This window comes from Anomalospiza imberbis, chromosome 3 (genome assembly GCF_031753505.1).
Source record: "Anomalospiza imberbis isolate Cuckoo-Finch-1a 21T00152 chromosome 3, ASM3175350v1, whole genome shotgun sequence".
NCBI classification, from domain to species: Eukaryota; Metazoa; Chordata; class Aves; order Passeriformes; family Viduidae; genus Anomalospiza; species Anomalospiza imberbis.
Window position 1 is genome coordinate 3,880,920 of NC_089683.1, and position 27,968 is coordinate 3,908,887.

Here is a 27,968-nt window from a genome sequence, read left to right on the forward strand (position 1 = left end):
CTTCCACCAGACCAGGTTTTTCCAAGCCCCGTCCAAGAGGCTCTCTCCATGATTTGCAGAGAAAACAGGACCTCAACTCACCTCACTCCCTTCCCGGACCCTCCTTGGGAAAGGGGTTTCACCCTGACCCCTTTCCACAAGTGGGTTTTGGGGTCTTGCCATTGCAAGCCACGCACAAGGCCCCAGTGGCATCCCAGGCCCAAACCCACTTCAAATTTCCCCCAATTTCCCCACATTCGAAACCAACCTAACATGAGGTAAAGCACGCCTTTCCCCCACCCTGTCCCACGACTCTGGGACATTCCTCCCTATCCAGACCTACAGCATTCCCAGTACCCAATGGGTCACCCACTGTGCTCCCAGCTTCTCCCAGTTCCCCACATGGCAAAAACGGGGGACAGGGATAAAAAACGCCTGGGAGCAGGAGTTTTGTGGGCGCTGCTTGGGTTCTGCTCCCCACTTTGGGCAGCACTAATGGAGCTGCAGTGGGTTATGCCCTCCGCCCTCTCCTGTAAGCCCCCTCGGTCACGCGTGGCCGGGCTTTAGAGGGTGCGGACACGCGTGGGGCAGGCGCGGGGAGGGAGGGTCGAGCCATCCTTCCTCCTTTCCCTCTTTCCCCCCCTACTTTTCCCTAATTTAATTCCCCCCCACCCCAGCCCTCCTCAGCCGCCTCCAGCCGCCCACATCAAACGCCGGCCCCGGAGGCCATCAACAACTTAAAGCACCGATCGTACCTGCGGGACAAAGGTTTTTGCTCCGGGCCAGAGGAGAGAGCATCGCTGTCTCTCACCTTCCCGGCTGTGTCCCCCTTCCTTTCACCTCCCCCCCTTCTCTAACCTCCTTATCTCCCCGCCCGGGGGGGTCCCGGCCCGGCCGCCGCCGCATCCCGCATCCCGGCAGCATCTCCCCCTGCTCCCCCGGGGGGTGTTGGAAGGGGCGGGGGGGGGAGGGAGGAGGAGACTGACCGAGGGTTTTAAACAGCCCAGCCCCATGGTGGAGGGCGGGGGGGGGGGGCGGGAGGTGATGGATGGAGCCCGGTGGGAGCAGCTAAATCCAGGCGGGAGCTAAATTTCCCCTCCGGAGAGACCTGGACTTCTTGTTTGGGGTCTGCAAGAGGCGGCGGGACCTGCTGAAGGTGGGGAAGGTGGGCGGTGGGGAAGGGGGGGGTCGGAGGAAAATCGCATCGCTGGTGGTGTTTTGGTTTTGGCTGGAAGGCTGCGCCCACGCGAGACCGCTCCGGGGAAAAGTGGAGCCGAGGGTTTTCCACGCGTTCCCCATCGCTCTGGATCGCGGCCGGGGAGCCGGCTGGGCTTTGGGGAGGCCCCGCACGAGATGTACCAGAGCTTAGCCATGGCAGCCAACCCCGGCCCTCCGGCGTACGAGGGGGCAGGTGGCTTCATGCACAGCGCGGCCGCAGCGTCCCCGGTCTATGTGCCCACCACGAGGGTCACCTCCATGCTCCCCAGCCTGCCCTACCTGCAGAGCAGCGGCTCTTCCCAGCAAGGCAGCCCCGTCTCCAGCCACTCCATCTGGACTCAGCCCGGAGCCGAAAGCGCCGCTTACAACCCTGGATCTTCTCACCCTCCCGTGTCACCTCGGTTCTCCTTCTCCACCAGCACCCCCATCCCGGCCACCTCTTCCCGGGAAGCGGCGGCGGCTTACAGCAGCTCCTTGAACCTTTCTGCTAACGGGAGGGAGCAGTACAGCAGGGGCTTCGGCAGCTCCTATTCCAGCCCCTACCCGGCCTACATGAGCCCCGAAATGGCCACGACCTGGACTTCCTCGCCCTTTGACAGCCCCATGCTGCACAACCTGCAGAGCCGAGGGACGCCCGCGGCCGCCCGCCACGCCAACATCGGTGAGCACGGGGCTGGGAGATGGGAGGGGAGGTTTCACCCCGTTACCCCCCAGATTTTGGGGCACGCACCCCTCTGTGCGTAGGCACAACGGGCATGTAGTGGTTTTGGTTTTTGGAGGGAGGAATTTGGAGTACTGGGGTTGGTGCTGTCTGAGTGGCCTCTCTGTCTGGAAAGCATCTGGGGTCCTTACTCTTACTTATTCTGCAAAATCACCATTTCAAAACATCCTCAAAGGCCACAGTTTCCAAAAAGTAAACGAAATTTAGGGCAGGCCCAGAGGGGCAAGGAGTGATGCGCAGAGCTCTGGAGCGAGGGCCTGCTGGGTCCCGAGCAGCTCAGAGGGGATTTTGGAGCTCTGATGGGGATTATTGTGGGGTGCAGGACCACGATGTTCCATGGACACGCAGGCGGCCCCTTCCTGAGCTGGCTTTAGGTGCAAAACTGGGAGCATTAAGAAATCAAAGTTGGGTACATGAATTCCAAATCTTCCCTTCGGGCTGTTTTACATTCTGGTCTTCTAAAAATTCTTTTGGAAAGCTCATTTGGGCTACAAAAAGGGAGAGCAAAGAGAAATTTAGAGCTAAGATGTAAGAGATGATGGAGAAGGATTAAAAGAAATGCATCCACATTTATAATGATTTTTTTTTGGGGAACTCAGGCACATCTGAATGACGCAGCCCTGGTATTTCAGAGTATCCTTACCCCAAAAAACCTCACCCTGATCTCTTGTGCCGAGTTCAGTCTTGGAGCCTTTAATTTAATTAAACTCCTCTGGTTCCCACAACGAAGAATTTGTCCAAATGGCTTAAAATACTGCTTTTATATTTCGTGGGGTGGAAGAAGGATAAAAGGAGAGAGAAATGCAGGCACATCTTTGCATCGTGGTTTCAGAAATCCTTTTTTCCTTCCCGTCTCCTCTCCATGAAGGTATTGCTGTCAGCTTTGGGGTGGGGGTTAACAAAGAAAACACCTCAAATTTGTCTGCAGATCTATTTTATGATTGTGTTCTCTAACATGAATTTTAGAGAGTGATTTTTCTATCATGTCCAGCAGGATTTGCGTTGTCTTTAGCATTATTTTAAGATGTTAAAAGAAGGAAAGTTGGGCGCTGGTGAAGGCTTGGCCTTGCCAAGATCTTGTGCTTTTTTTTTAGGTGCTAGAAAATTTCTCAAAATGAGGAACAGATTAAGGATAAAATTTTAGCCAATCAGGAAATATTTTTTTGGAAGCCATGAGACAGCAGATCATAGAGGAAAAAAATCAGAATGAATTAAACAATCAAATATCAATTGAATATCAGTAAGCACATATGAATATTTGTATTTTACCATGGTGCCATCTCTTCCTTGGGAAAAACAAAACAAAACAAAACAAAACACCTTTTTGAGGTGGTTTCTGAAGGGTTCTTAATAATAAAGACAGCCTAAACCCAAAATAATGCAAATGAAGAATTGCAGTTGCAGAAACACAAATCAGCTTTTAAAGTGCTAGGGGCTGAGCGTGGGGATTTGGGGGTTTTGAACCTGGTGGTTTGTGCTGCAGCTCCGCATATTGATGGCAAAAAATGGAGTTTTAAATAGCACTGGGAAGAAGGGATGAGTTGAGCCAGTGCAGAAAACGGTTTTTAATGAAGGAGGAAAGAGCCGACACTCCTTCACGGCCACGTCCCGACTCGAGTGCCGGATTCTCGGCAGCGCGGCCGAATCTGCGGGATTCATTAGCATGGGGCTAATAACGCCTCTGCCTTGGATATGGAAAAGCGTTCGAATTTTAAAACAAAAGTTCTTCGGTTTTGGTTACAAAAAAAAAAACAAAAAAAAAAAAAAAAAAAAAAAAAAAAAACAAAAAAAAAAACACAAAAAAAAAAAAACCAAACAACAACAACAACAAAACACCAAAAAAAAAACCAAAACAAAACTGCCTGAGAGCTGGTGAGTTTTAAATGGATTTTTAGAAGGCAGCTCCTCCGGGAAGTAGTTTTAGGTTCAGACCTTCCCCGTTCCCACTTCTCCGAGTCGGGACGCGGCCGCCGCCGGGTCTCTCCTTGAAACCGAGAGATGCTTTGGGCATCGAGGGGGTTGAGTAAAGCATATAGAGGCTGGCTGTGGGGTTCTGAGCTGGGAAAGTGTTTTGTTTTAATGATTTTTAGGGTAAAAAACCCTGAAAAACTGAAGGCACTGAAAGATGTAGTGGGGGGGGACACCGTTGTGGATTATTTCCATCACAGACCCACTTTAATTCCACATTCGAGCCTGGTCAGCACCTGAGAAATCCCTGGAACGGTGGAGTTGACTCCTTCTTAGCCTTTTCTTAGGGCTAAAAGTAATTTTATTCTCTGCACAGCGAGGAATATCAAGGTGGAAACGCAATCCTTTTAAATGTGTGAGTGGTATTTGCAGCGCTCTCATTTTATTTTCCCAGAGAAACAACCACCCACCTTTGGGTAGAGCTAAATGCAGAGCACCCCTGGGGTCATTAAAATTTTAATTACTATGATTTTTTAAAAATAAAGATCAAGTATAGGCAGCTATAGCTGAATATGCAGACACGAATTCAGTCTATACAATTGGGCATGACGTTTTCCTCCCTGTTTTATATAAATATATCCCTGTAACAATAATGCAACACACAGTGAAAAGAAGATTAGCGAAAATGTATTCAAAGAAAATAACACTAAAAGAATTAGAAATCTTCTTGTTTTTTCCTAAACTGAGGAATTTTTTCTTGGGTTAAACCATGGTATAAAGCACTGGGAAGGATGGGCAAAACGCACGGCCCCGTTTGGAAAACTTTCCCTGGTGTGAGTTCAAAATGCCAAATTTGGGCTTTTCAGGGTAAGTTTGGTGACTGATTTCATTACTCTGAAGAGCAGGATCAGACCCTGTAGTCGAGGCAGTGAACTTGCCCCAGGCATTGCCTGGGATGGAGTTACTGTGAATTCCCGACTTAATGAGGCATGAAAAGGACCAGCTGCAGAATCCCCTCTCAAAAGAGTTCCCCGCCAGCACCGAAAATCTATTGAAATCGCTCCCAAAATTACCCTGGATGGGCAGTTTGCTCTTGCCCCTTCCCCAGGCAGAGGGGAGCGGGGATGGAGGGCGGCACAGGGCTGCGAGCGCATCCATCCCGCAGCTCCGCGCTGCCTCCTGGATCTTTTCAGACCCTCCGATCCCCTTTTATTTTGCTCACAGCGGGGATTTTACTTTCGCTGTGGCATCGAGGAGGTATTGCTGTGGTTGAGGATAAAACTGGGCTGTGGACATTCCTGGTGGGTACTTTTTGGTGGTTTTTTTTTGTTTTGTTTTGTTTTGTTTTGTTTTGTTTTTTGGCTAAATCGAAGTCAGGGCTCCTCTAACAGGCTCTGCTGGAACACAGCAGCAGCATCTGGGAAGATCAAAGCCTGGAGCAGACACTGGGTTGGAAAATGTCCTTTCTGCTGCTGGTGGGGGAGAGATTGGGAACCAGATCTTAAGCTTTCCCACAGGGATGCTAAGAGATCTGCCCTGTCGCATCCCGAGGCTGACATTTCCAGTGATTCATTGGCATTTGTTACAACCCTCTGCCCTACAAGCAGCCCCTGACCTTCCCCACGCACCAAAGGACAAGGTGGCTGATCCCTGTGGGGTGGCAGGCGATGAGGGGGGCCCAGCATCGTCCTGTCCCTGATCCTAAAGGGATGGGACCTCAGGACGCAGGGATGGGGCCATAGGATAGAGGGATGTGAGTGTAGGATGGCAGAAAAGTCTGTGGGACGTCGGGAAGGAGCTGTGGGACAGCGGGAAGGGGCTGTGGGACATCGGGAAGGGGCTGTAGGACATCGGGATGGGGCTGTAGGACATCGGGATGGGGCTGTTGGACATCGGGATGGGGCTGTAGGACATCGGGATGGGGCTGTTGGACATCGGGATGGGGCTGTAGGACATCGGGATGGGGCTGTTGGACATCGGGATGGGGCTGTAGGACATCGGGATGGGGCTGTAGGACATCGGGATGGGGCTGTTGGACATCGGGATGGGGCTGTTGGACATCGGGATGGGGCCGTTGGACGTGTCTGCCTTTTCCTCCATCCCCCGTTTCGCAAGCGGCCGCATTTCTCACCCCAGCCCCGCCGGCGGGGAAGGTTCTCCCAGGGCTTTGTTCCCCCCTCCGGTTTTGAATCCACCTTCTGCTCTCCCTCCTAATTTAATTGTCACCCGTCAGTCTGGGATTTGGGACGAAACCCACAGAATCAGGGTTTCTAATCTCTGAGCAAGATCAAGCTTGAACACACAAGTGTTTATTCCCCCCTCCAAGCTCCCAAGCAGTATAATTTAAATTGCAAATAAATCAATGGTAATAATAAAAATAACACAATCACGGGCACTCTGTCACCCCTATTAATAATTGAATTCTTTACTTAAAAATTGCACTGTGTTACCAAGCTCAGCTTATTTTGCACAGAACAGCCACGGGGTACTATATAAAATAAATGTTCGCAAATTTTTGTAGAGCAGAAAAACTTAAGGCAGTTGATAGTGGTGCTTAATCTAAGACTTTATTAAACCAGGATTAATTATTTTTCACCCATCCATGTGCATTTCTTTATCCCTGTAACAATAGCAGAAATATTTTTTTAATGAGACAACTTATATTTTGATCTCTACATATTTTTTTTGCCAGAAATTTTAAGGGAAAGAGGTGAAATTCTTGGAAACAGATGAGGGTTTATCAGGCAAAGTATTCCAAAGGAAAGTAGGCCCAATCCTGACACTTCTGTGCTCTTCTGATGATGGGAAAACCTTGCCAGCAGAAAGGGGCTCCCCAAAACTGGTTCTGCCAAATGCAGAGAGGTATTTTGAAAGGGCAAACCATTTTTCTCTGAAAATTTATGGGTGTATGGAAAAAAAACACCAACAAAAGCACTAAACAGCAAATAAAATTCCAAACTGGGTGAAAAAGTGGCATTTTATGTGCCTGGAGGTTGGCAGCCTGTTGTTTCTGAGGGAGGATATTAAAATAAAGGTGAAATTTTAAGGAAAATTCAATTTTAAAAAATTATTGTGTTGTCCCAAACCCTTCAGAAGTTTTGTTTCTTGTCGGCGCAGGGCTCTGGGCTGAAACTTTTGCTCCTTCAGCCCTGCGGTGCTTTACAAGCATACAGAAAAAAAGGAATGCAAATATATCAACTTTGAGAGGTTTTATTCCCAAATCTGCACACCAGCCCGGTGTGTCCTTCCCTCTCTGGAATTTCCTTATTGAAAAGGAGATGCAGAAATGGGATTTTCGGGGATCTCCCCCTGCTCAGTGACGCTCCTGAGGATTCACGGGGAAGAAGAAGCCGAAATCTTGGGTTCTTCAAGGCTTTTGCAACCAAACTACAAAAAACTTAACAAAGAGTCTGCTTCTCCTTTGGGGCTCATTGCTGGCTGCAAAACCAGGTGGGAATCTACCTCAAGAGATAGGGAAGAAAGTTTTGCTGATGCTGGGAGGGAAAGGCAGAAATGCAGACTTTTGCTGTGCCAGCCACACATTTTAGGGACGTGGGATCCCAAAAAATGTGATTATGCTGCCAAAACCCTTCAGTTGTAATGGCCAGGTTGGGTTGCTACAGGTCTGAGTTGCTTTGGAGCGGGGAATGTGTGTTAATTATGCCTGCAGGACTGCAAAAAAGGAGATGGGAATATCTGGAAATGCCAAATATTCACCTTGTCGGCGGGTCGGAATCCACGCTGCCGTCTGGCAGGAAGGTGTAAATTCGCCTTTGGTGTGTGAGTGTGAAACGCTGCTTAAATAACCAGGGAAATAGGTGAGAATTTGCTCTGACCTCCCAAATTAACCCAAATTATAGAAGCAAATTTCATTACAAGGTCGGATTGAATTTTTTTTTTTTTTTTAATTTTAAGAAAAACTGGTCTTTCTCCTTCATGGGACAGAACTCTTGCAGCTGTCTATGATCACATCCCACATTATGGCAAAATATGAAAACTTTTCCTGCCTTTCCAAGGCTTCCCCACATCATCGGTCACGGTGACCGGGCCCGAGCTGTAAATACATCTGTAATGACAAATTAAACCCAATTATCTGCCAGGCCTGAGCACTGAGGTCTTCCCACACACGGGTGCTTGCACTTGCATGACAGCGCTCGAAAATAATTCCAGCACTGTTGGCACGAATGGCATTAAAGGCTCTTCTGAAAACGCCTGTGTTTTCAAACCTACCAAAAAGTGTTGCGTTTTTTCCATTTTGTTACCATTTTTTCCCCCTTTTTTCCCTTTTTCCTTTTCTCCAGCAGCTCCTTGCTGCAGGGTACGTTGAGTTTGCAGCATTCCCCGTGCTCTTGCACCTTTCTAAATGCTCGCGGCGCTCAGCAGCGATTTCTTTTTCAATACGATAAGCTCTGGCTGGATTTTCTCATCCCCCAGAAAAAGAACTGGCGGGTGCTGGGTGTGCTCCAAAAGAAGAGCCGGGCAGAGATATTCCAAGTTGGATGCAGATCTGACCCCGTCATCAGTGCTGAAATGTTTCAGCTTTGGGGTTTTGGCAAGACCTGGATTTTAAAGCCAAATTTGGGGCAGCGTCAACTGGAAGTGAAAATAATTTTTTCTTTTCCAAGAAGTGCCCAATGATTAATTTTTTTCTCAATTATTTGCTGGCACAGAGGGTTTTTTTTGCTTAATGAGGTGGATACCTAATTGTAGAATGAAGTCTTTGTTTGGAGGGAGCAAGTTGGGTATTTCCAATCTCTTTTTGCTTTCTCTGTCTTTATAAGGCCAAACCTGCTCAGGTTTTAGGATCAGCCATCCCCTAAAAAACCATAAAAAACAGTGACGAAGAAAAAATAACCTCAAAAATACCCACGTTCCTTGCTCAGAGCTGAAGCCATCTCTGAAAGCACAGGGCAGTTCACTGGGAGCTGGTGCAGGATCAGGCCCATGCAAATAGCTTCCATAGGGAAAAAACTCAGCCCTCTGCAAATTACATGGGAATTTACATGTGTTCTCAGGGAGGTGAAACCCCAAAATCCAGTGGGACCTTCCTTTTTTTCTTGAGAAGCAGTGACTTCATTTATAAGCTGCAGCATGAAGGAATTCATGATGTTTTTTTATTTATTTTTAGTCACCCCTAAAGCTTGTGAGTCCCATATCGGAGTCAGCTGGGCTCAAACCACTCACACCAGACTTGGGAGAGACTTGGAAATTCATTTTGTTTGTGAAAGAGGAAAAGAAATAACTCCTGGAAAGCCAAAAAATTAATAATTTTTCCAGCAGAGGTGGGGTGAGGGCAGCCGGATGAGGGATCCCGCAGGGCTGATCTCCCGTCTCCACCAGGGACTGGTACTGGATTGCTTCTGAATCTGGGATAACAAAATCGCTGCCTGGAAATGCTTCCTCCTAATCCCTGGGAATTAAGTTGGTGTCTGCCGGGGGAGCATTTCAGGAGAGGTCCCGTGGTGGGACGCCGCTCCCTGCTCCTGCTCTCCTTCCCAGAGCTCAGCCCTTTGCTGCTAGACAATGCTTCCAGCACAGTGGATTTACAGGGAGCTGGGATGGGGCTGGGTTCCCACTGCCATCAAACTCTCCTAAAAGGTTAAAACCCAAATTTGGGGGCAGAGTTGAAGCAGGGAGGGAGAACGAGGCCACGCCAGTCCCTCCAAGCAAGATTTTGCCAATTCTTCCTGGTTTTTCCACATGGAGCTCCCTGTGTCCATAATATTTAAGCAAATTTCAGGCTGTCCTCTGACCTCGAGGGCCTCCTTTGGCTCTGCAAACACCTCCAGACAGTTCAGGAGACATCTCTGTCTTGCTGGATTCCCAGCTACCCACCCCTGGCTGTTGCAGCCCTCGTGCTTTGGTGCATCTCAATTTTCCTTCAAGCTCCATCTTCCGGAGTCCTGTTATCATATGTCAGTCTCTGCTCTTTCAGAAAGGGAAAGAACAGCTTTCCTGGACAAGGCAGAGGCTGAAAAAAACCCGATTCCTTCATGCTGAAATCCTAGACGAGGTAAAAAAAAAAAAAACAACCTAATATTTATTATTAAAACTCCTATGACTTTCCAAGCCAGGCTTTTGGATTTGCAAGCCAGGGAGCCACTATTATTCAACATCCAGGGCTCACAATGCTGGAGCTGTAAAAAAAAAAAAAAAAAAAAAAAAATCAGTGAGGCCCTGAGCCCCAGACATCAGGGCTCCTCCAAATGACGTGTGGTCCCAGATGTCTGAGATTATTTTGGGAAGGGAGTGCTGGCCCCAGGGGCTGCCTGTCCGGGGGGCTGGCTGCTGGGAAGGACTCTGGGCTGGGACATTCCTGGGTGGTGTGGAGCATGAGACGGGCAGCTGGTTTGGGGGTAGGATGTCTCTTCCTCACACTCCCCTGGGCTGGGATGATGCTCTGGATCTTGGTACGACTTTTCCCATGTTTCAGTCCTTCATTACTTCCCTGGGACAGATGAGTGATGCTGTAATTTATCCTGCCCCTCTGGACATGAAGATCTGGGCTTGAGGGTCCTTTCACTTCCCAGAATAAATACGGCTACAAGCAGGAGGGTGAAATCCCCCTTGCACCCCATTCCCATTGCCTCGAGCCAGGGAAGGGTCTCACTGTTGCCTGCTCTCCCTGAGCACTTCTCTTCCCAAACCCACATCCCGGTCAGTCTTTGGCACCTCCCTCCACACAAATCAATAACAACGGGTGAGCAGGTTAATTATAATCACAGAATAAACGCCGCGGTCTCAAAGTTCACCCAACTTCAGCAGCGTTTCAAAACGAGCGGACGGCGCCAAGAAACTTTCATTGATTCCTCTGGGGCAGGTGTGGGAGTTTGAACCTGTCCCCAGGCTGATCTTGATTCGAGGCTACTCAATTTTCCTCCTTATCTTGACTTTCGCCTATCTTATAATGCCTGTTATTTTAGATAAAAAGTCCAATCAATTGAGTTAGAAAAACTGCAAGTTATATGTGGCCCTGATAAGTTCAGTACCTGCCGTTTTATTGGCCTGGGCTGCGAAGTGACCTCTGCAGATGCTTTATCATCCCCTCCTCCCGCCCCGCTCGGGGGCTGAGTTGACTTAACATCCAGAATAACTAATAAAAGAGGAAAAGAGAAGGGCCAGGGGTTAGACAAACTCACTGTCCCCTCTAACGTGATGAGCCGTAGTAAACACCTTTTTGTTTGTCCCTGGCTGGAGTCCCACTGGGAGGCTGGGATCTGGCCTGGCTTGTGCTGGTGCAGCTCCTCTGAGTGGGATTTATCAATGAACAGCTCCGAACTGGAGGCAGAGCCTGTGTCTAAATCAGTGAAATTGGAACAAAACCGGGACAGGGGTTTGGATATGTCAGTATTGGTTGGTGCTGTGATGCCCAGGGAGGGATTGGACATGTGGAGCAGTCCTACATATTCCATATATTCCTACACATGGTATAGACCTGTTTTATATTTATAAAGTGAGGGGTTTTAATATATCATATGTGTTTTACATATATAAAATTAGTTTTTAAAAATATATATATATTTATGCATTTGTGCACACATATATATGCACACACCATTCTGTATAGCTAAGTTCTATATGGTCACAGAATAATAATAATTTTAATAGCAAAACCAGAAAGAATTTATTGGAGATGATTCCTAACTTGCTACATTGGCATTCTCAAGGACATCCCGGGCATTCATCCCTATCTGTGAAAGAGGGTCTGGAACTAAATGATGTTTAAGATCTTTTCCAACCAGGAAAACCATTCGGTGATTCTAGGACATGCTATGTGTATATATACAAATATATATGTTTATATATATGTATGCCACATGCCCACAAATATAATAACAATAATACAATTGTATTATTTTATTCCTACAAGGAAGATTTTGCCCATTTCCTTTAGATAAATGTCTGTCCTTTCGATCTGGGAAAAAAAACCCCACCCCAAACTTGGAGTTCCTGGAGTTGTAGGACTGTAGAAACACATGTTTTAGGATCCCTAGCAGGACAACCAATTCAGCAATGGCTGAGGGCATGTGTATGAGGCTTTGGAATGCCCAAGGATGGACATTCCCTCATCTCCTAATGAAAACCCAACAGACCATAATCTTCAGTCACCATCTTGGGGTGTGTCCTGTGCAGAGGCAGGAGCTGTACTCAATGCTCCTTGTGGATTCCTTCTAGCTCAGGATATTCTGTGATTCTGTGATAATTGTTAGCCCCTGGCATGGTCCAAGCACAGACCATCTCAGCCTGAGCCCAGCATCTCCTGGTGCAGCTCCTGGGAAGAAGTTTGGATGTGATTGGGGTCTCAGAACATTTGAACATGGCCAGACTCTGCTGGCTGGGCTCAGGGTCAGGCTTCACCACCCACCCAGTAGCTGGTCCTGGCTCACCAGTTACCCCATAACCATAAGGCCAATTCCCATGGCTCAACCAGGGAGCAGCAGCTTGGCAGGACTCCACAGCACACCTGCTTGTGATCCCCTGTGGGGACACCAAGAATGGCTGCACATGATCCACTACCTGAGTTCCCAACTCAGAAATAGCTGCCCAGGAGGGATCATGGCACTGTAAATCCCAAGCTTTTCTGATCTTCTTCATTTTTTCACCCACTGTCCCTTCCCTGAGGCCATAAAAGAAAAGGCTCTTGATGGGCACATCCACTTGGAGATGGGCCAGATTTCAAGGAGGGCAAGGCTGTGGCTCTTTTTTCATTGTCAAAAGAGAGACAGACCATTTCCAGGTGCCTCCTGCCAAGCAGACCCCAGGCTGGGCTGACCCCATCTTGCCCATTCCCTGGGCTCTCCACGCTAATCTGAGATTTGTTAAAAAATATTTGGACAGTCGATAAGCGGAGGAATCTTCTGTTTATCAGAGGAGCCTCGGATATTTACAAGTGTAAGAACTGCAAGGAGGAATAAGGAAGGGGAGGGTCACCTTGGTGGGTGGGAGTTCACTCAGGCACAACTTGACAGTCAGCAGAAGCTGCTGTTGGACACTAGGTCAGTCTCAAAGAGGTGGCCAAGAGGCTCCCCCCAAAAGACCCTCAGGGATGTCTGCATTCCTGTCTCCTTCAGAGCAGGCTGTGCACCTTTGGGATGTGGGACATTGTCCCTTAGTGTGTGTGTGGACTGTCTCTCCACTCAGCTCTGGAACAACCACAGGGCTGGATGGTTTGGGCTCTGGTGGTTTTTGTGTGCTGGAGAGCTGTCAGTGCTTTTCCAAGCTACCAGGTTGGCCATTCCCCCAGCTCCTGCCCCTTCCCAAAGTACTGTTTAGAGCTGATTTAGAGGAATCCATCTTGTTTCTACCCACCCTTCTTCCATCAATTTTTTATCTCCAGCTGTGGCTTTTGAAAGTTGTCCTCCTGCCTCCCTCCAGTGTCTCTCCTTGCCATGGGGAAAGGACAGTGTCATAACAAGATGAAAAGCCTTGCTCAAGGGCATCCTATTGCAGAGCCAAGACTCAGCTCCAAGCCAGGTCCAGAATTTGCCCAACCTTCCCATTGTGGTCCTCCTGCACATGATTTCAGCTGGTCCTTTGGCTGCTTCCACCTCCACCGTCCTTCAAAGCGCAGAAAACATATCCACAAAGGAAAAGGAGTATTCCTGGCTGCTGGCAATGGTGTGTGCCACAGACCTTGGCTTGCTGCAGGCAGAGCAGGGAGTGCTGCAGGGGAGGGACACCATGTTCCCTTTGCCTTGACGTGAAACATTTGGCCTGGGAAGGCTTGCACGGGAAATGTCTCGCTGTGGTGTTTCGCGAAGCCAGGGAAAAAGCAGATTTCTTTGCCTTCTGGAAAGCCAGACTGTAGGGTGAATGTTTCCTCAGCAATAAGTAGAGTCTTTATGTTTTCAGAGGGAAAAATGTTTGGCCCAGACAGCTAACTGGGTACACAGCCATTTTCTCCACCATAGACGTGTCAGATAAACCCTAAAACTTTCTGGGATGGCACCAAGCCATTTCTGCGAGGCTGCACAATGATGCTTTTTGCTTGAAACCATGTTTCTGGCTAAGTGTGGGGAATTTTTCCTGGTTCCCCACTTCCTGCAGATCCTTAATCACACAGGTGATGCCTTCTGTTAACCCAGACCAGGGGAGAGCAGGGAGCCACATTCCCACAGCACCCAGCCCAGTGATGTGCACTGCTCAGTCAGGCACTGTCCTGCTCTCCCTGTATTTAGATCCTATTAATCTATAAAACCCTGGGTGAATTGTCCCCAGATTCTGTCTGAGAGGAAACAGGAAGAGAAGAGGGAGCAGAGGGGGAAAAGCCAATGAGCAAAACCTGTTTTTGTAGAAACACCCTTGGCTCCCTTAGCTCCATCCTCATTTTCTGATCTCAGCCTGTGTGCAAAGATGGTGATGTCCCCCATGGACAAAGGAAAGGATCAGTGACAGCTTTCCTTTGGCTACAGAGCTCCCCCATGCATAAATTTGGGGTTTTAAAATTTGCCCAGTCACTCCCTGCCCATTCCCCTTTTGTCTCTCCTTGGTTTTTTTTTTTTTTTTTTTTTTTTTTTTTTTTTTTTTTTGGTTTTTTTTTTTTTTTTTTTTCCTTCTCTGCCACAATCCTGGACCAACTGTCACTTTTAGCTGGGATGTGATCTGACCAGAAACATTTTGGTGGGTTTTCCCCTTGAAACTTCAGCTTCTGGAATCATGCAATTCATGGAAACACCTCAACCCATTCCAAAGAAATAGAAGATGGGACTTTCAGCTCCTCTAGCTGCAGCAAAATCCTGGTTTAAGGACCCCCAAAAGGCTTGAAGAATAGGAAGGATTTCCAAACTGCCATTTTTTAATGGGAACAATTTTGGGATTTGGGACAGAGTGGGTGGGAATGGTAAATCCTGTTTCCCCTGCCATGCTGTTGTGGCTGCCCCTTGAAGCAGATGAGGGTGTCCTGGGTGGGATTCCAGGGTGTCCATGTCCTTTGCCTCAGCTGTGAGTGCCCCTGAGAGTCCATTTGGGGTTTGTGTATACACAGGATCGTGGCTCTCACCTCTTATCATAACAAATTGTTTTAGGAAACTGCTTCTCTGCTGGGAAAACTGCTCTCAGGCTGTGTTTAGAGCCTCTAAGTGGCCTGCCTGTGTTTGAAGGACAGTTCCTCCTTTGCTGAGTTGCTTCATTGGGTTGAGAAGACACTTCTGCAGCGGGAACTGTTGATATCAAATATCTCTCCAGCTGTAAACAAAACTCCAGTGCTATATTAATGGAAGTCTCTTTCCATCCAGAGAGGGTGAAAGCAGGAGGGGGCTGGAGGGAAGTAGAAGACAACCTTACTGTTTCTCATGCAGGAGGGTCTGACCCAAACCAGGGTAAGGAGGGCTCTTTGTTCCCTTCCACAGGATCGTTTGGGAAGAGAAATTAATAAATTGGATGCTGGGCCTGAACTGAAGGATTCAAAATCCTTCCTTTTTCTATTATCATTCCTTAGGATCCTGATCCATCAGGTTTATGCATTCAAGATGATCTCTCCTGTGCACACAGATTTAATCACAGAATCACAGAATGATTTGTGTTGGAAGGGACATTAAAGCTCATCCAGTTCCACCATCTGCCATGGACAGGGACACCTTCCTCTATCCCAGGTTGCTCCAAGCCCCATCCAACCTGGCCTGGACCACTTCCAGGGATGGGTTCCTACACAGGAATGGATGTAGTGCCAGGCTGGCAGAGTTGGGGTTTGCAGAGATGGTAGAAAGAAGTCACTTCAAGCCACTCTACAGGCTCAAGCCTTGGGTTGAGTTGCAAGTGGGTATCTGGTTCTCCTGTATGGGAAGGCAAAATTCCTCAGACTTTTGGTGAGCCAGAGGTGTTGGAGGTGTGGGCTGACAGTGCTGGCTCCAATCTGCTTTTTTGATGATCTCAGCATTGTCCGCACAGGCCGATCTCAGTGGATGTGAAGGACCCCTCCCAACGACCAAGTGTCATGAAGGGCCACATCCAAGATTTTTTTTTCCCTACCAGACCCCCGTGCCCCACTCAGGAGTCACTCCTGTCACCCTGGGGACTGGATATCCCATTGTGGAAAGTATTTCTGACATGAGTGTACTCAAGGCCTCACCCAAGATTAGCAGGCTGTTGTGCAACACACAAGTGACATTTCCTGCCCTGGGGACCTTGCAGTGCTCATAAACAGTAGATGTGAGGGGAAAAAAATCTCATTTTACACAGCAAGTTGATGACCAGGATAGGGATGGGACTCAATCCATCCTCTCCACTGGTCATTCAGTGAGATTTCATGATCTGCTTTCATGTGAGAAGCTCCTTCATTGACTAAATGCAGTGTTTTATGAAGAATTAAGTAGAAGGCCATCAGGATTAGCCAACACCAGGGACCCAGCCCATAAAAACGACTGAATGATCCCAAGATACAAGATATGGGCTTGGCAAAGGCATGTGGGGAAGCTGAACAGTCAAAGAGGAAGATGAGGCCACTCAGCACACATGAGGCATCCTTCTCAGCCTGATCAGCAAATCCTTTCCTCAACCCTGTCCCAGTGCTGGCTGTACCTGGCTTCGGGAGAGGGAGTAAATCTTTCCAGCAGAAAGGCCATTACAGAGGTCAGCGGATGGACCCATAAATCTCCATTATCAGGCAGCGGCTCCTGTGCCACAGAACGGAAATTATTGCCCTGAGTGCGACTGGGGGAGCCTTTCCTTCCCCCCTCATTGTTCAGGGCCCTCCGGGAGCCGCTCGGGCCATTTGCTGCCTGAATAAACGTTTCCTTTCCCGGCTGCAAAGTACAAGGAATAAGTGTCAGGGGATCTCATAATGCCAGGATTTAGAGCTCCAGCCCTGAGCCAGAAGCCAAGGAAACACTTTGCTGCTTTTTCCTGGGGAGTCTCCGTAATCCCCATTATTAATAACAGTGACAAATTAAACAATTAGTGCATTTGAAGCCCAGTGACCTCCATGCCCAATTTAGCTCAGCCTGATGGTAGATCCCAGTTCCTGTGGGCTCTGAGCCCTGGGAACATTCTGGTTTCCTGGGTCCTGAACACCCACCCACATCAAACTGCACAGGCTGCAGGTCTTCAGGTGACCCTTTCTCATTATTTTGTAGATATTCAGGGTTCTTCAGAGCAGGGGGGATGTACAGCCAGAAGAACAGCTCAGAAAGCTCCCCTTGGCAACTTCATCCTGGAGTTCAGCAAGGCTGTGAAATTATATATATATATATATATATATATATATATATAATTGTATATATACAAAATAATAATTATAAAAATATAATTTCTTCTAGAAAGAAATCCAATCCCTTGCTTCCCACTTCCTTAGGGCCCAAAAGCCCTTTGTTCAATAAATGACACACACCAAGCCCATACCATCATTTCTAAACCAACTTCCAGCAGTGTTCAAGACACCTCCTGTGCCATCCCAAAGCATTCTTTGAAGCAGGTGAGGATATCTCTCATCCAGGTGATATCTCCCGAGGTCAAGGAGCTCTCCCTGCTCTGTCAGGGCTGCAGGAATATTTTTAATGAGTTTGCACTCCGTGGGTGTCATCTGACTCAGCACTGGGTGGTGCCCAGAGGGGGCACACCCATCTGATAGGGGCTGTGATTAGGCACAGCCAGCCATTGTGTGGAGCCTCAGTGTCCCCAGGGAACAAAGTCTGTCCCTTCCCTGTCTCAAGCACCAATGATTCCTGTTTATGAACGTTCACAAGGATCACCTTTGCCTGCAGCTGAGAGGGGAAAGTCTCACAAATGTTATTGCTAGAGAAGCAGAAGGGGACTTTTGGAAACTTCAACTAGTGAAAGTTTGGAAGGAGCTTGGAGAAACCTGGGATGGTTTAAGGAGGTTGGAATGAGATGGGCTTTAAGGTCTCTTCCTTCCCAAACCATTCTGTGATTCTATGGTAGTCCCTTGAGAGAGATGTTCCAGACCAAATCCCATGGAGACTGGGGAAAAACCCCAAAACTCAACCCAAAGGCACCAAAGAAGTAGGGAAGAATATCAGTCAAATGCAGATGGAAAAGGAGAGCAGGTGCCAAGGCAGGTTTACACCAGTCTTTTGGATGTTGATGAGAAGCCAACACTGAAAATAACGTGGCACTGGAACTGGATGCCCCACTTTTGGGAAATAACACTCAACACTTGGCAACAAATTTTTTATTGCCAGAAGATAGGAGACTTACATTTTTATAGAAGCAGAAATATATCCATACTTGACTTTTTTGTTGAGGGACCTTCTTATTCAAGAACTAGTCCAATTCTTAACATTTCCAAGGGACTCTTAGGAATTTTCTCCTTTGTCTTTGATTAAAAACGTTTATATTTTGGCTTCCTGGTGGAAAAATCTCCAAGAAAGACTGTATTTTGTAATTAGTCAAGGGCACAACTCAAATCACTCAAGTTTTAACTGTTACCTTTTGCTTACCTCTGCTTTGCTAAATTCTCCCTGGATTATGTCCACAACTCTGTACTGAATCATTTTTGAAGAAGAGGGCATTTTTTACAGGAACAAAATTACTGTGAAAATACTTTGGCTTTTTCTTTGGAAAATTATAATCAAAAACCTCAGCAACTTCTAAGATGAAAAAAAAAAGTGAAATGTTTTCCTTTCTTGAGATTTTTCAAGGAAACGAGTTCTTTCCTGACCAGCTGTTCCAATCCCTTCTCTTTTCAAAGGAAGTTTATTTGATCTAGATTTTAGCTGTGACTCAATTGTCATTTTAAGGGGGAAAGTGAGGGTTATGGTATCACTGAATCCATGTGGACAAAAATCGCCTGGGGGGATTCCCATCTTTTTGAAACCACCAGAATTGCCCCAGGGTAATGAGATTTTCCTAAACTGCTGGGAAGATACTGGATTCCTGCTTTTCTGGCTCCAGAGCTGCTTAGGTACAATAAATTACTGCTCTCTACCACTTCCCCATGGGCACACGGTGTAATCTGCTGCCATTTTTAGCCAGATTTTCTAGGGAGAATTAGGCTCACGTGAATATTTGTCTCTTGTTAACTGGCGCCACTTCATTAATTTTTTTTTGTCCTTTGGCCGCTTCACGGTTATGCAGTTTCCTGCAGATTTTCCAAAAATAGTCCAGGGAAAAGAGAATAAAAGGCCACGTCTGGACATAACCCTTGCTAGACATCAGAGAATCCACATGGGACTGAGGCACAACTCAGCCGTAAGCCAAATGTTGTTGGTTTGCTCCTTGAGGAGCAATTGTCTTCCAGCAGGAAGCTGAGATTTTTGTGTAAAAAGCAGGTAGACAAGCAAAAAATACAGTGAAGTTCTTGGTTTCTGGAAGGGTTTGTATGGAATGGGGAGGGAGCTGTGTGTTTCCAAAGGATGATGCAGTCGAGCTGTGTTGTGCTGACCTTTGAACCTCCTGGTCCTGCCACAGCCAGAGGGACTGGACTGGCCCAGCCCAGGGCAGTTCAGAGAATGACAGAACAGTTTGGGTTGGGAGGGGTCTTAGAGTTATCTCATTCCACGCCCCTGCCATGGCGGGGACAGCTTCCAGTATCCCAGGTTGCCCCAAGCCTTGTCCAGCCTGGTCTTGGACACTTCCAGGGATGGAACAGCCACAGCCTCTCTGGGCAGCCTGTGCCAGGGCCTCACCACCCTCGCAGGGAAGAATTTTTTCCTAACATCTGACCTAACCCTGTCCTCTGTCAGTTTAAATGCATTCCTCCTTCTCCTATCACTCCATGCCCAGTTGTCCCTCACATCCCAGCTGCAGCTAAGCCCCAGTGCAGGATGTACCAGGAATGCAGTGTGAGAATGCAGCAAGCCCTGGAGTGTGGCATCAAGCACAATAGAGATTTCCATCAAAAGCTGAGCCTCCAACACACATTAATTCCCAACAATCCCTGTTAACTGTCAGCCTGACCTGGGGTTTGAATCCCAGAACCATGGAATGGTTTGGGTTGGAAGGGACCTTAAAGACCATCCATTTCCAACCCCCTTCCATGGGCAGGGAATCTTCATGTTGTACATGTGGATTCCTGCAACTCAGGAGGTTTTCTGTGCAGAGAATGGGGCGAAGGCACACAAACCTCCCCTTGGCTCCCTGCAGCCATTCCCCCCAGCAGAGGGGCTGGGTGAGGAGCATTCCCACAGGGAGCAGGGCGCATGGAATGGTTTTCCCTGCCCAGCTGAGATGCAGCTGCCTGATTTCTGGGCAGTTCTGCTCTGTGGGGTTTGTGTTTATCCGTGGTCTCAGGGTTGTTTGATTGTAACCAGGGTTGTTCACCTGCCCTGATCTGCTTGCCCTGGCTATGGCCAATCTCAAAAATTGGATAACGTCAGAGCAGAAGGGAAAGGTTTCTATTTCTGTCTCCTGTTATCTGTGTCCCAGCACATCCCTGCTGCCACAGAAGACCTGCAGCCATGGCAGGGAAAGTAGTCCCTCTTCCCAGTATCCTGGGGGGGGGGGGAGGGCTTCCTTGGGGAAGGAAGAGCTGTTTCTTGCAAAAGATTTCTATAAAATCTGTTTCTTGCAAAAGATTTCAATAAAATCTGAGTATTTGTGATTTCTAAAAATATCCCTTCTGGGCTAAACTGAGAAGCAGAGCAGCAATTAAAAGTACAGCCACCTAATTAACGGAGTTTTTTTCCTTCTCTCCCATCCTGGCAGCAGAATTTTTTGATGATTATTCCGAGGGGCGAGAATGTGTCAACTGTGGGGCCATGTCCACCCCGCTGTGGAGGAGGGACGGCACGGGGCACTACCTCTGCAACGCCTGCGGGCTCTACCACAAGATGAATGGCATCAACCGGCCCCTGTTCAAACCCCAGAGGAGGCTGGTAAGTCAAGATCACACATGTGGGCTGAGGAGGAGGCAAAGAAATCTTGGCCAGCTGGAGATGCCAGGGGTGTTTCAACTCCCATCTGCCCAGCTGAGGTCCAGACTTTCAAAACAAGCCAGATTTTCTCATGCTTGGGATACTCCAAGCCCTTGTACTGCCCAGAGCAGTTCTCCAGACACTCAGCCAGGGAGTGGAAGGGGCTGTATGACACAGGGTGATTTTAGGATTTGTGGTGTCTTTGCTTTAGTACTATTGCAAGTATATTTGGAGGAATGGCAACTCTTTCCAGTTCCAGCACAGTACCAGTCCATCTTCTCTTATCCACAGGGGTCCCTGATCATTGCTGGGTGAGCCCCTCACTTCATGGTGACTTTTCTGGGTATTTTTTTGGATACTCTGCTCCTAGATCCATTGGGTGAGGTGAAGCCACTATTCTAGGGCAGGTCAGGACATCCCAAAGACTCTGGGGTCAGGGTTGGATATGCACAAGGAACCTGGAGGACAGGAACAGGATTGTTCAGCCTGGAAAAGAGAAGGCTTTGGGTTGACCTAATTGCAGCTTTCCTGAAGGAAGCCTACAGGAAAGATGAAGAGACACAATTTACAAGGATGACAGGACAAGGGGGAATGGTTTCAAACTGACAGAGCAGGTTTAGATGGGATATTAGGAAGAAATTCTTCCCTCTGAGAGTACTGAGACCCTGGCACAGGTTGCCCAGAGAAGCTGTGGCTGCCCCTGGATCCCTGGAAGTGCCCAAGGCCAGGTTGGATGGGGCTTTGAGCAACCTGGGATAGTGGAAGGTGTCCCTGACCATGGCACGGGGTGGAACTTGATGATCTTTAAGGCCCCTCCCAACCCAATCAATTCCATGATTCTGTGAGCTCAGTGTTGATAACCTGCTGCTCCCTGGATGATTTGGTGAGGGGCTTTGGGAAGGTCTCTGTGTCCCCAGTGACATGAGTCCATCACAACAGGCTGAGAAGGTTGGGACTGTTCAGCCTGGAGAAGAGAAGGTCTTGTGGAGACCTCACAGCCCCCTCCAGTATCTGAAGGGTCCTACAGGGAAGGTGTGACTCTTCATCAGGAACTGGAGTGACAGGAAAGTAGCAATGGGTACAACTCTAAAGAGGGGAAATTTAGGTTAGGTATTAGGAGACTCTGCAGTAGGTTACCCAGGGAGGCTGTGGATGCTCCAACCCTGAGAGTGTTCAAAGCCAGGCTGGATAAGGCCTTGAGCTACCTGGTCTTGTGAAGGTGTCCCTGCCCATGGCAGGGGAGTGGGGCTAGGTGAGCTTTAAGATCCCTTCTAACCCCTTAAAATTCTATGATCCTACAACATTCTGTGATTCCATAACATTCTATGATCATGAACCCAAAAGCAGCCACCTTCGGAAAGCCAGATTTCCACACTCCTTGTTTTCCACGAGGCTCCATCCCCACACTGCCCTGCCCTTTGCGTCGCTCAGCCCTGTCTGCGCCCAAACCCAGCCGTCCCCTGCGAGTGACAAAAGTGACACGGGCACCGAGCGCCCTCTTGTGAAACGCCTTTCCAGAGACCGACTGATCCAGGCAGGATCTCACCCGGCCACCCAGGACATTCCCTCTCTCATTTACTGGCCTCTAAGGCCTGAGCTTTGAAGGATGATGGCAAGAGGTGGCAGGTGTGGAGAATGTGGCTTTTTCTTCCTCCACCTCCCACTGTTTCCCAGCTCAAAACTTGGATTTTATACAGCTTCAAGCCCGTTGCTTTCTCCTGTTGCCTTCTGAGCTTGACTAAACCAGTTCACCCAGAAAAGGAACTTTGGGTCTGCTCCCTGCAGTAATTCATTAGTGAGACTTCCTATTAATTATTCCTCTTTCATCAAGAGGAGGAAAACACTGCTGGAAGCTTCTCTTTTTTTTATCTTCCCCTTGAGCTCTATAAGCAACCTAGCACAAAGCCAGCAAGGAATATGTAACATTTATGGTATTGATAATATTTTCTTGGGATAGCCACGATGCCTGGAAGGGCTTGGGAGCTGGAAAAGGCAGGATGGTCTGGGATCCAGACACCTTAGTGTAGGTCTGTACACATGCAGGGGGTCTCTAAGCTGCCACTAGAGCTGCTGGAGATCCGGGGCTCTGTTCAGGTGATGTGGGACTCTGGAGAAAGGAGGCTCAGGGGGGACCTTCTGGCCCTCCACAACTCCCTGGCAGGAGGGTGCAGCTGGGTGGGGCTTGGGCTCCGCTGCCAAGAAACAGGGACAGGATGAGCGGACAGAACCTCAAGCTGTGCCAGGAGAGGTTCACGTTGGACATCAAGAAGAATTTCTTCACTGAAACAGTGGTCAGGCATTGGAAGGGGCTGCCCAGGGAGGTGGTGGAGTCCCCATCCCTGGAGGTGTCCAAGGAACAACTGGATGTGGCCCTCAGTGCTCTGGGCTGGCTGACAGGGTGGTGATCAGTCACAGGTTGGACTCGATGGTCTTGGAGGTCTTTTCCAATGATTCTATTTCATGTCTCTGGTGCCATCTGAAATGGCCTAGGAGAGCTGAGACCTCCTGGAGTCACTGGAAAGGCATGAGGGGCAGAAAGAGGCAGTTGGACAACTGCAAAGGGTCAAAAAAATAAAAAGCCAGAGAAATACAAGAGGCGAGAGGAGAGGGAGGCCTGAGGCATGGGAGAGCGATCTGGTTGGGATGTGGGGCGCTGCTGGTGAGGGCGTTGCAGGGCTGACTGTTTCCTTGCTCTGATGTCCCCACAGTCAGCATCCCGCCGTGTTGGGCTGTCCTGTGCCAACTGCCACACGACGACCACCACGCTCTGGCGCAGGAACGCCGAGGGGGAACCCGTCTGCAATGCCTGCGGGCTCTACATGAAGCTCCATGGGGTAAATCCTTGCTGTGGGAGGGTGTTCATGGCACCAGGCTGGGGGCTGGGTTCTTTACATAGCTCTGCACTCTCCTGGAGCTGTTTTTCCTGCTGTCCTTTTGGGTTTAGTCCCCCTCAAGGTTACATCGTGTTTATACCTGCAAAGGGGTGTGCACGCTGGGTATTTCTCACTTATTAATTAGGTCCCCTTTGCAAATAAGTCTTAAAACCTAATAAAACCAGGCCCAGATTCTTCCCACATAAATTCAGGCACTTTTAGTAAAAAGGCCAAGTCAAAAGCACAAATACATTAGCTGTAGTTCCCTTCTGGGCCTAAAACACACAATACCATGGTGTGATCTGCCTTCTTATTCCCATTTGGATGCACATCTTGAATCTCCCTTTACCAGGGAATTTGGGCTCCATCTTGTTGTTTCTTTCAATTAAACCAGCTCGACCACAAGTTAGAACTGGAATCATGTTCTCCTAGATGACCTTAAGGACATTCAGAAACCAATGAGCTGTTCTGTTTGGATCTACAGGTCCCAAGGCCTTTAGCCATGAGAAAAGAGGGAATTCAGACGAGGAAACGCAAGCCTAAGAACCTTAACAAAACAAAGGCACCAGCAGGTAAGTATTGAATGAAGAAATTTATTTTAAATGTGTATTTGTGTGTGCACTTGTATTTCTAACCACAGTGCCCTCAAATTAGAGAGATCCAATGACAAAACAAGCCAATTTTTAAAAAATGGTGGATGTCTAAATACCTGAATACCCTTCCAACTATTTTAAAATTTATTTTTACCACACTAGCTTCTGGGTGAGTGGGCACAGGTCTGTGCTGAAAGGTCTTTGGGACGAGCCTGTTTTACCCTCTGGTTTCTCCCAGGCCCATCCAGCAGTGAGAGTCTGACTCCGACCACCAGCTCCACCAGCAGCAGCAGCAGCAGCACCACGACCACCGAGGAAATGCGCCCCATCAAAACAGAACCTGGGCTCTCATCTCACTATGGGCACCCCAGCCCCGTTTCTCAGGTACTGAGGGGAGGTGTTTGCAGTGGGAAAAAAAAAAAAAAAGGGAAATAGGATGGTAGACATGGGGAGAACATCCTCATAACTTTACTTAGGTACTTAAAGACAAGCACCTGAAGGGAGGCTGCAGGAAAAGATGGAGAGAGACTATTTACAAGGGTCTGGAGTAACAGGACAAAGGGGAATGGCTTCAAACTGAGTGGTTTAGATTGGATATTGGGAAATAATTCTTCCCTGTGAAGGTGGGGAGGCCCTGGCACAGGGTGCCCAGAGAAGTTGCGGCTGCCCCTGGATCCCTGGAAGTGTCCAAGGTCAGGCTGGATGGGGCTTGGAGCAACCTGGGAAGGTGGAAGTTGTCCCTGCCCATGGCAGGGGGTGGGAAGGAGATGATCATTAAGGTCTCTTCAAACCCAAATCATTCTGTGTTTCTAGAATTAGAAAGAAAGGGAGACAGGAAGAGAGAGCCTGCCCAAGGTATCCCACATAGGCTGCAACCTCCAGCCCTGCAGCAAATCCAGACACATTTTTACAACAGCACCAGCCCACTCTAAAGGGATTCACATGGTCTTCTACGGTTTGAAGCTTTTTTCACAGCATTCTCCTTTTTCCATAGGCATTCTCAGTCTCTGCCATGTCTGGACATGGATCATCCATTCACCCTGCAATCTCAGCTCTGAAGCTTTCCCCCCAGGCTTACCAGTCAGCCATGAGCCAGTCGCCCCAAACCAGCTCCAAACAGGACTCCTGGAACAGCCTGGTGCTGGCTGAGAACCATGGGGACATCATTACTGCATAACCTGGCCCTTTCCCTATGAACTCCAGGCTGATCTGCTAGAGAGATGAAGAAGAAGCCACGTAATCATCAAGTCAATGTTGTTTCCACCTCCCCTGCTCTCCTGCCTTCTCTCCCCTTGTGAGGTGTTCCAGCAAAGAGGCAGAGAGAACTTACCGAGGTGTAGGGGAGCTCTTATGAAATGAACAGAGAAGACTCAAATCTCAGAGTAACTCAAGGATTTGAAGGCTTTTTTCCCCACTTTAAATGAGCCTCTCTATTTGACTGTCACCACTTACTTTGAAACAGCCAGAAACACAGAGATGGACACAGTTCTTGAGTTTTATTTAACAATATCTGGCATTTTAAGACTCAGACAATGGTGGAACAGAGACACTTCTTCTGTCACCACCCATTCTTTTCCTGAATGGAAGAAAATGCCATTGTCTTCTCATGACCCAAATTCAGTGATTTTCCACCAAACGGAGCCAGTTCCAAGACAGTTTGCTGAACAGACTTCACTAGAGATTCTTTAGTGGCTTTAGTGGATTTGATATGATGTAGGGCAGAGAGAAAAAGAGACATCTCCCTTCCTCCTCAGCTCACACAGGTAGAGCATTGTGTTCATTTTTCTAGATGGTCTGGAAAGCTCATAAATGTCCGTATTTAATAGAAATTCCTTTCCTATTTATCACTACGAAATCATGGGACTGTGTTTCCAAAAGGTTGTTGGCTGAGCCTGGAGTAGGTCTGTGCAAAGTCAAAGGAGGATTTTGGAAGAAAGAACCTTCTGGAAGGAGGTAGATGAGACCCATGCTGGTCATCAAATCCTGGAGGAAATGGCTGGGCTCTTCCCTGATGGATAGCGACAAGCCAGGTTTAGAGATGATTCAAGAGCACAGCAAGTGAAAGATGCTCTTCTAACACTGCTGGGCCACTTCTTTTCAGACAGATGATTTAATTATTTTGCCTATTTTTATGTTGGTTTGGATGCCACTGATGAAATCTGACTGTCACTTATTTTTGGCTGTACTGTGAGTGCCCACTTTCTCCCTAACAGCTGGCTCGTGACCATTTCCCACATTTAATCCTTTAGGATTTCACTTTTTGCAACAAGCAGTGGCTTCAGCCCCTATTGGAGGTGGCAGGGGCCGTTTTCCTTATCAAGCATGTGCACAGACTTGCTTGCCTGCAAGAGAAGCACAACTCCATTAAACGAGACTCGACTGCTTGCTTGCCCATAAGGCTCTCAGCTACCAGGGAATCCTGGCAAATGGAGCTGGAAGAGATGCTTAAGAGCAGTACTCATTCCCTTTTCCCAAAGGGATCAGTCCTACCTAATCCAGCCCAGACTGTTCTCCCTCTGGTTTAACAAACTCAAACTCTAGCATGGCAGACACCACAGCTCTCCTGGGCAGTCCAAGTGCTTCACCAGATGCTTCCCATGACGTTTGCATTCACATTTCCAAGGAAGGACAGCTTTGCCTGTCCATGCAGAGAGTTCCTGGGAGACCTCATCCTTCAAGATTCTTCACTCTGGTTTCTGTCTGCTCCCAAGCTCTGTTACCCTTCTTGCCTTCCCAGCTCCTCTCTTTTCTTCCCCGCATCCAGAACTCGAGTACAGAACTACCAAGTGAAAAATCTCTGAGGGGGATTGTGCAACCCTCCCAAATGTGCCACCCTCTGCCTCCCACTCTGCAAGGAGTGTTCTTCCACATAAACTAAGGCACATGACTTGGTGAAGAGGAGAGCCACGGACAGGTTTGAAGCAAAAGAATGGCATTGTGTTGTCTTTGTTTGAACTCACCCTTTTTCTCCCTGTGGTATAAAAGCTTCTCTAAGGAGAAGGATTCAACTGGACTGGTCATGACTGGAGAGTCCTGGACCCTCCCGCATTCCCCGTTCTCTCCATAACTCAGATTTGCAGGGTTTTGTAGGGGTGACAGAGCCTCCACACTCCCTAGAGAAAAACACCATGGCAATACTTCCATGGGAACAGCTAGGTGCTGTTTGCACCAGTTCCCACTGTTTTGTGGAGCTAATGTAGTGTTTAGCCTCATTAGTGCTAATTACAGATGAGGGAAAGACATTCATGAAACACGAATATAAAGAAATTAAATTCTGTGATTTTGTTCAGACCTGCTAGGCTTTAGAGAAGAGGCCAGAAATAGCACTGAAAAATATGAATTTGAGGTGAAAACACAAAGTTGTTTCTCCATTGGCAGGAAGATCTTTAGCCAAACTCCTCCTTGAAGTAAATCCCTTTGTAAATGGCAGTTGAGCTCTCCTGGGATCTGGCTGTGAATTCCTGGTCATAACACAGCAGCCTGCACCACAAAATGCCATGTGGCTCATGCCAACTTTTGAGATATCCAGAACTACCCTGGAAAGCCCAAGAGGGAGTGGAGCCTCCTGATGAGGATTAAAAGTCCAGACCAACCACACCCCCATTTCTCCTTCCATCTGGAGGCTCACACTGGTTCTACCTTCCCTTCCCTGTTGCTGTGCTCCTCCTTCCCTCAAAGCCAAATTCCCCGGTGGGATTTTTCTCCTGCCCTTAAGCAGGAGAAAACCCATTCAGAGATGCCAGAAAGAACTCTGCTTATAATGCCAGAAGCAAAAATCCCTGCAGAACATATCTGCCTATGTCTCCTTGGTAGAGATTTATGAACTTGATTTTAGCCTTCCTCAAAGCTTGAAAAACAATTTTTGAAA

General features: G+C 48.1%; 1 protein-coding gene across 3 annotated transcripts; it reads left to right on the top strand.

Annotated features, from left to right (window-relative positions):
* The first annotated feature begins 1,033 nt into the window (after positions 1–1,033).
* Positions 1,034–27,968, top strand: GATA4 (GATA binding protein 4). 3 transcript variants are annotated; one of them, XM_068183185.1, is made up of 7 exons: positions 1,034–1,135; positions 1,617–1,858; positions 20,426–20,595; positions 23,343–23,468; positions 23,992–24,079; positions 24,339–24,484; positions 25,095–27,968. In XM_068183185.1, the coding sequence occupies exons 2-7, from the start codon at positions 1,750–1,752 to the stop codon at positions 25,275–25,277; spliced, it is 822 nt and encodes a 273-aa protein (XP_068039286.1). In that variant the 5' UTR covers positions 1,034–1,135; positions 1,617–1,749; the 3' UTR covers positions 25,278–27,968. The 3 variants fall into 3 exon arrangements, with proteins under 3 accessions (XP_068039286.1, XP_068039284.1, XP_068039285.1); XM_068183183.1 differs by lacking the exon at positions 1,034–1,135 and having other exon boundaries at positions 1,152–1,858; XM_068183184.1 differs by lacking the exon at positions 1,034–1,135 and having other exon boundaries at positions 1,152–1,858; positions 20,429–20,595.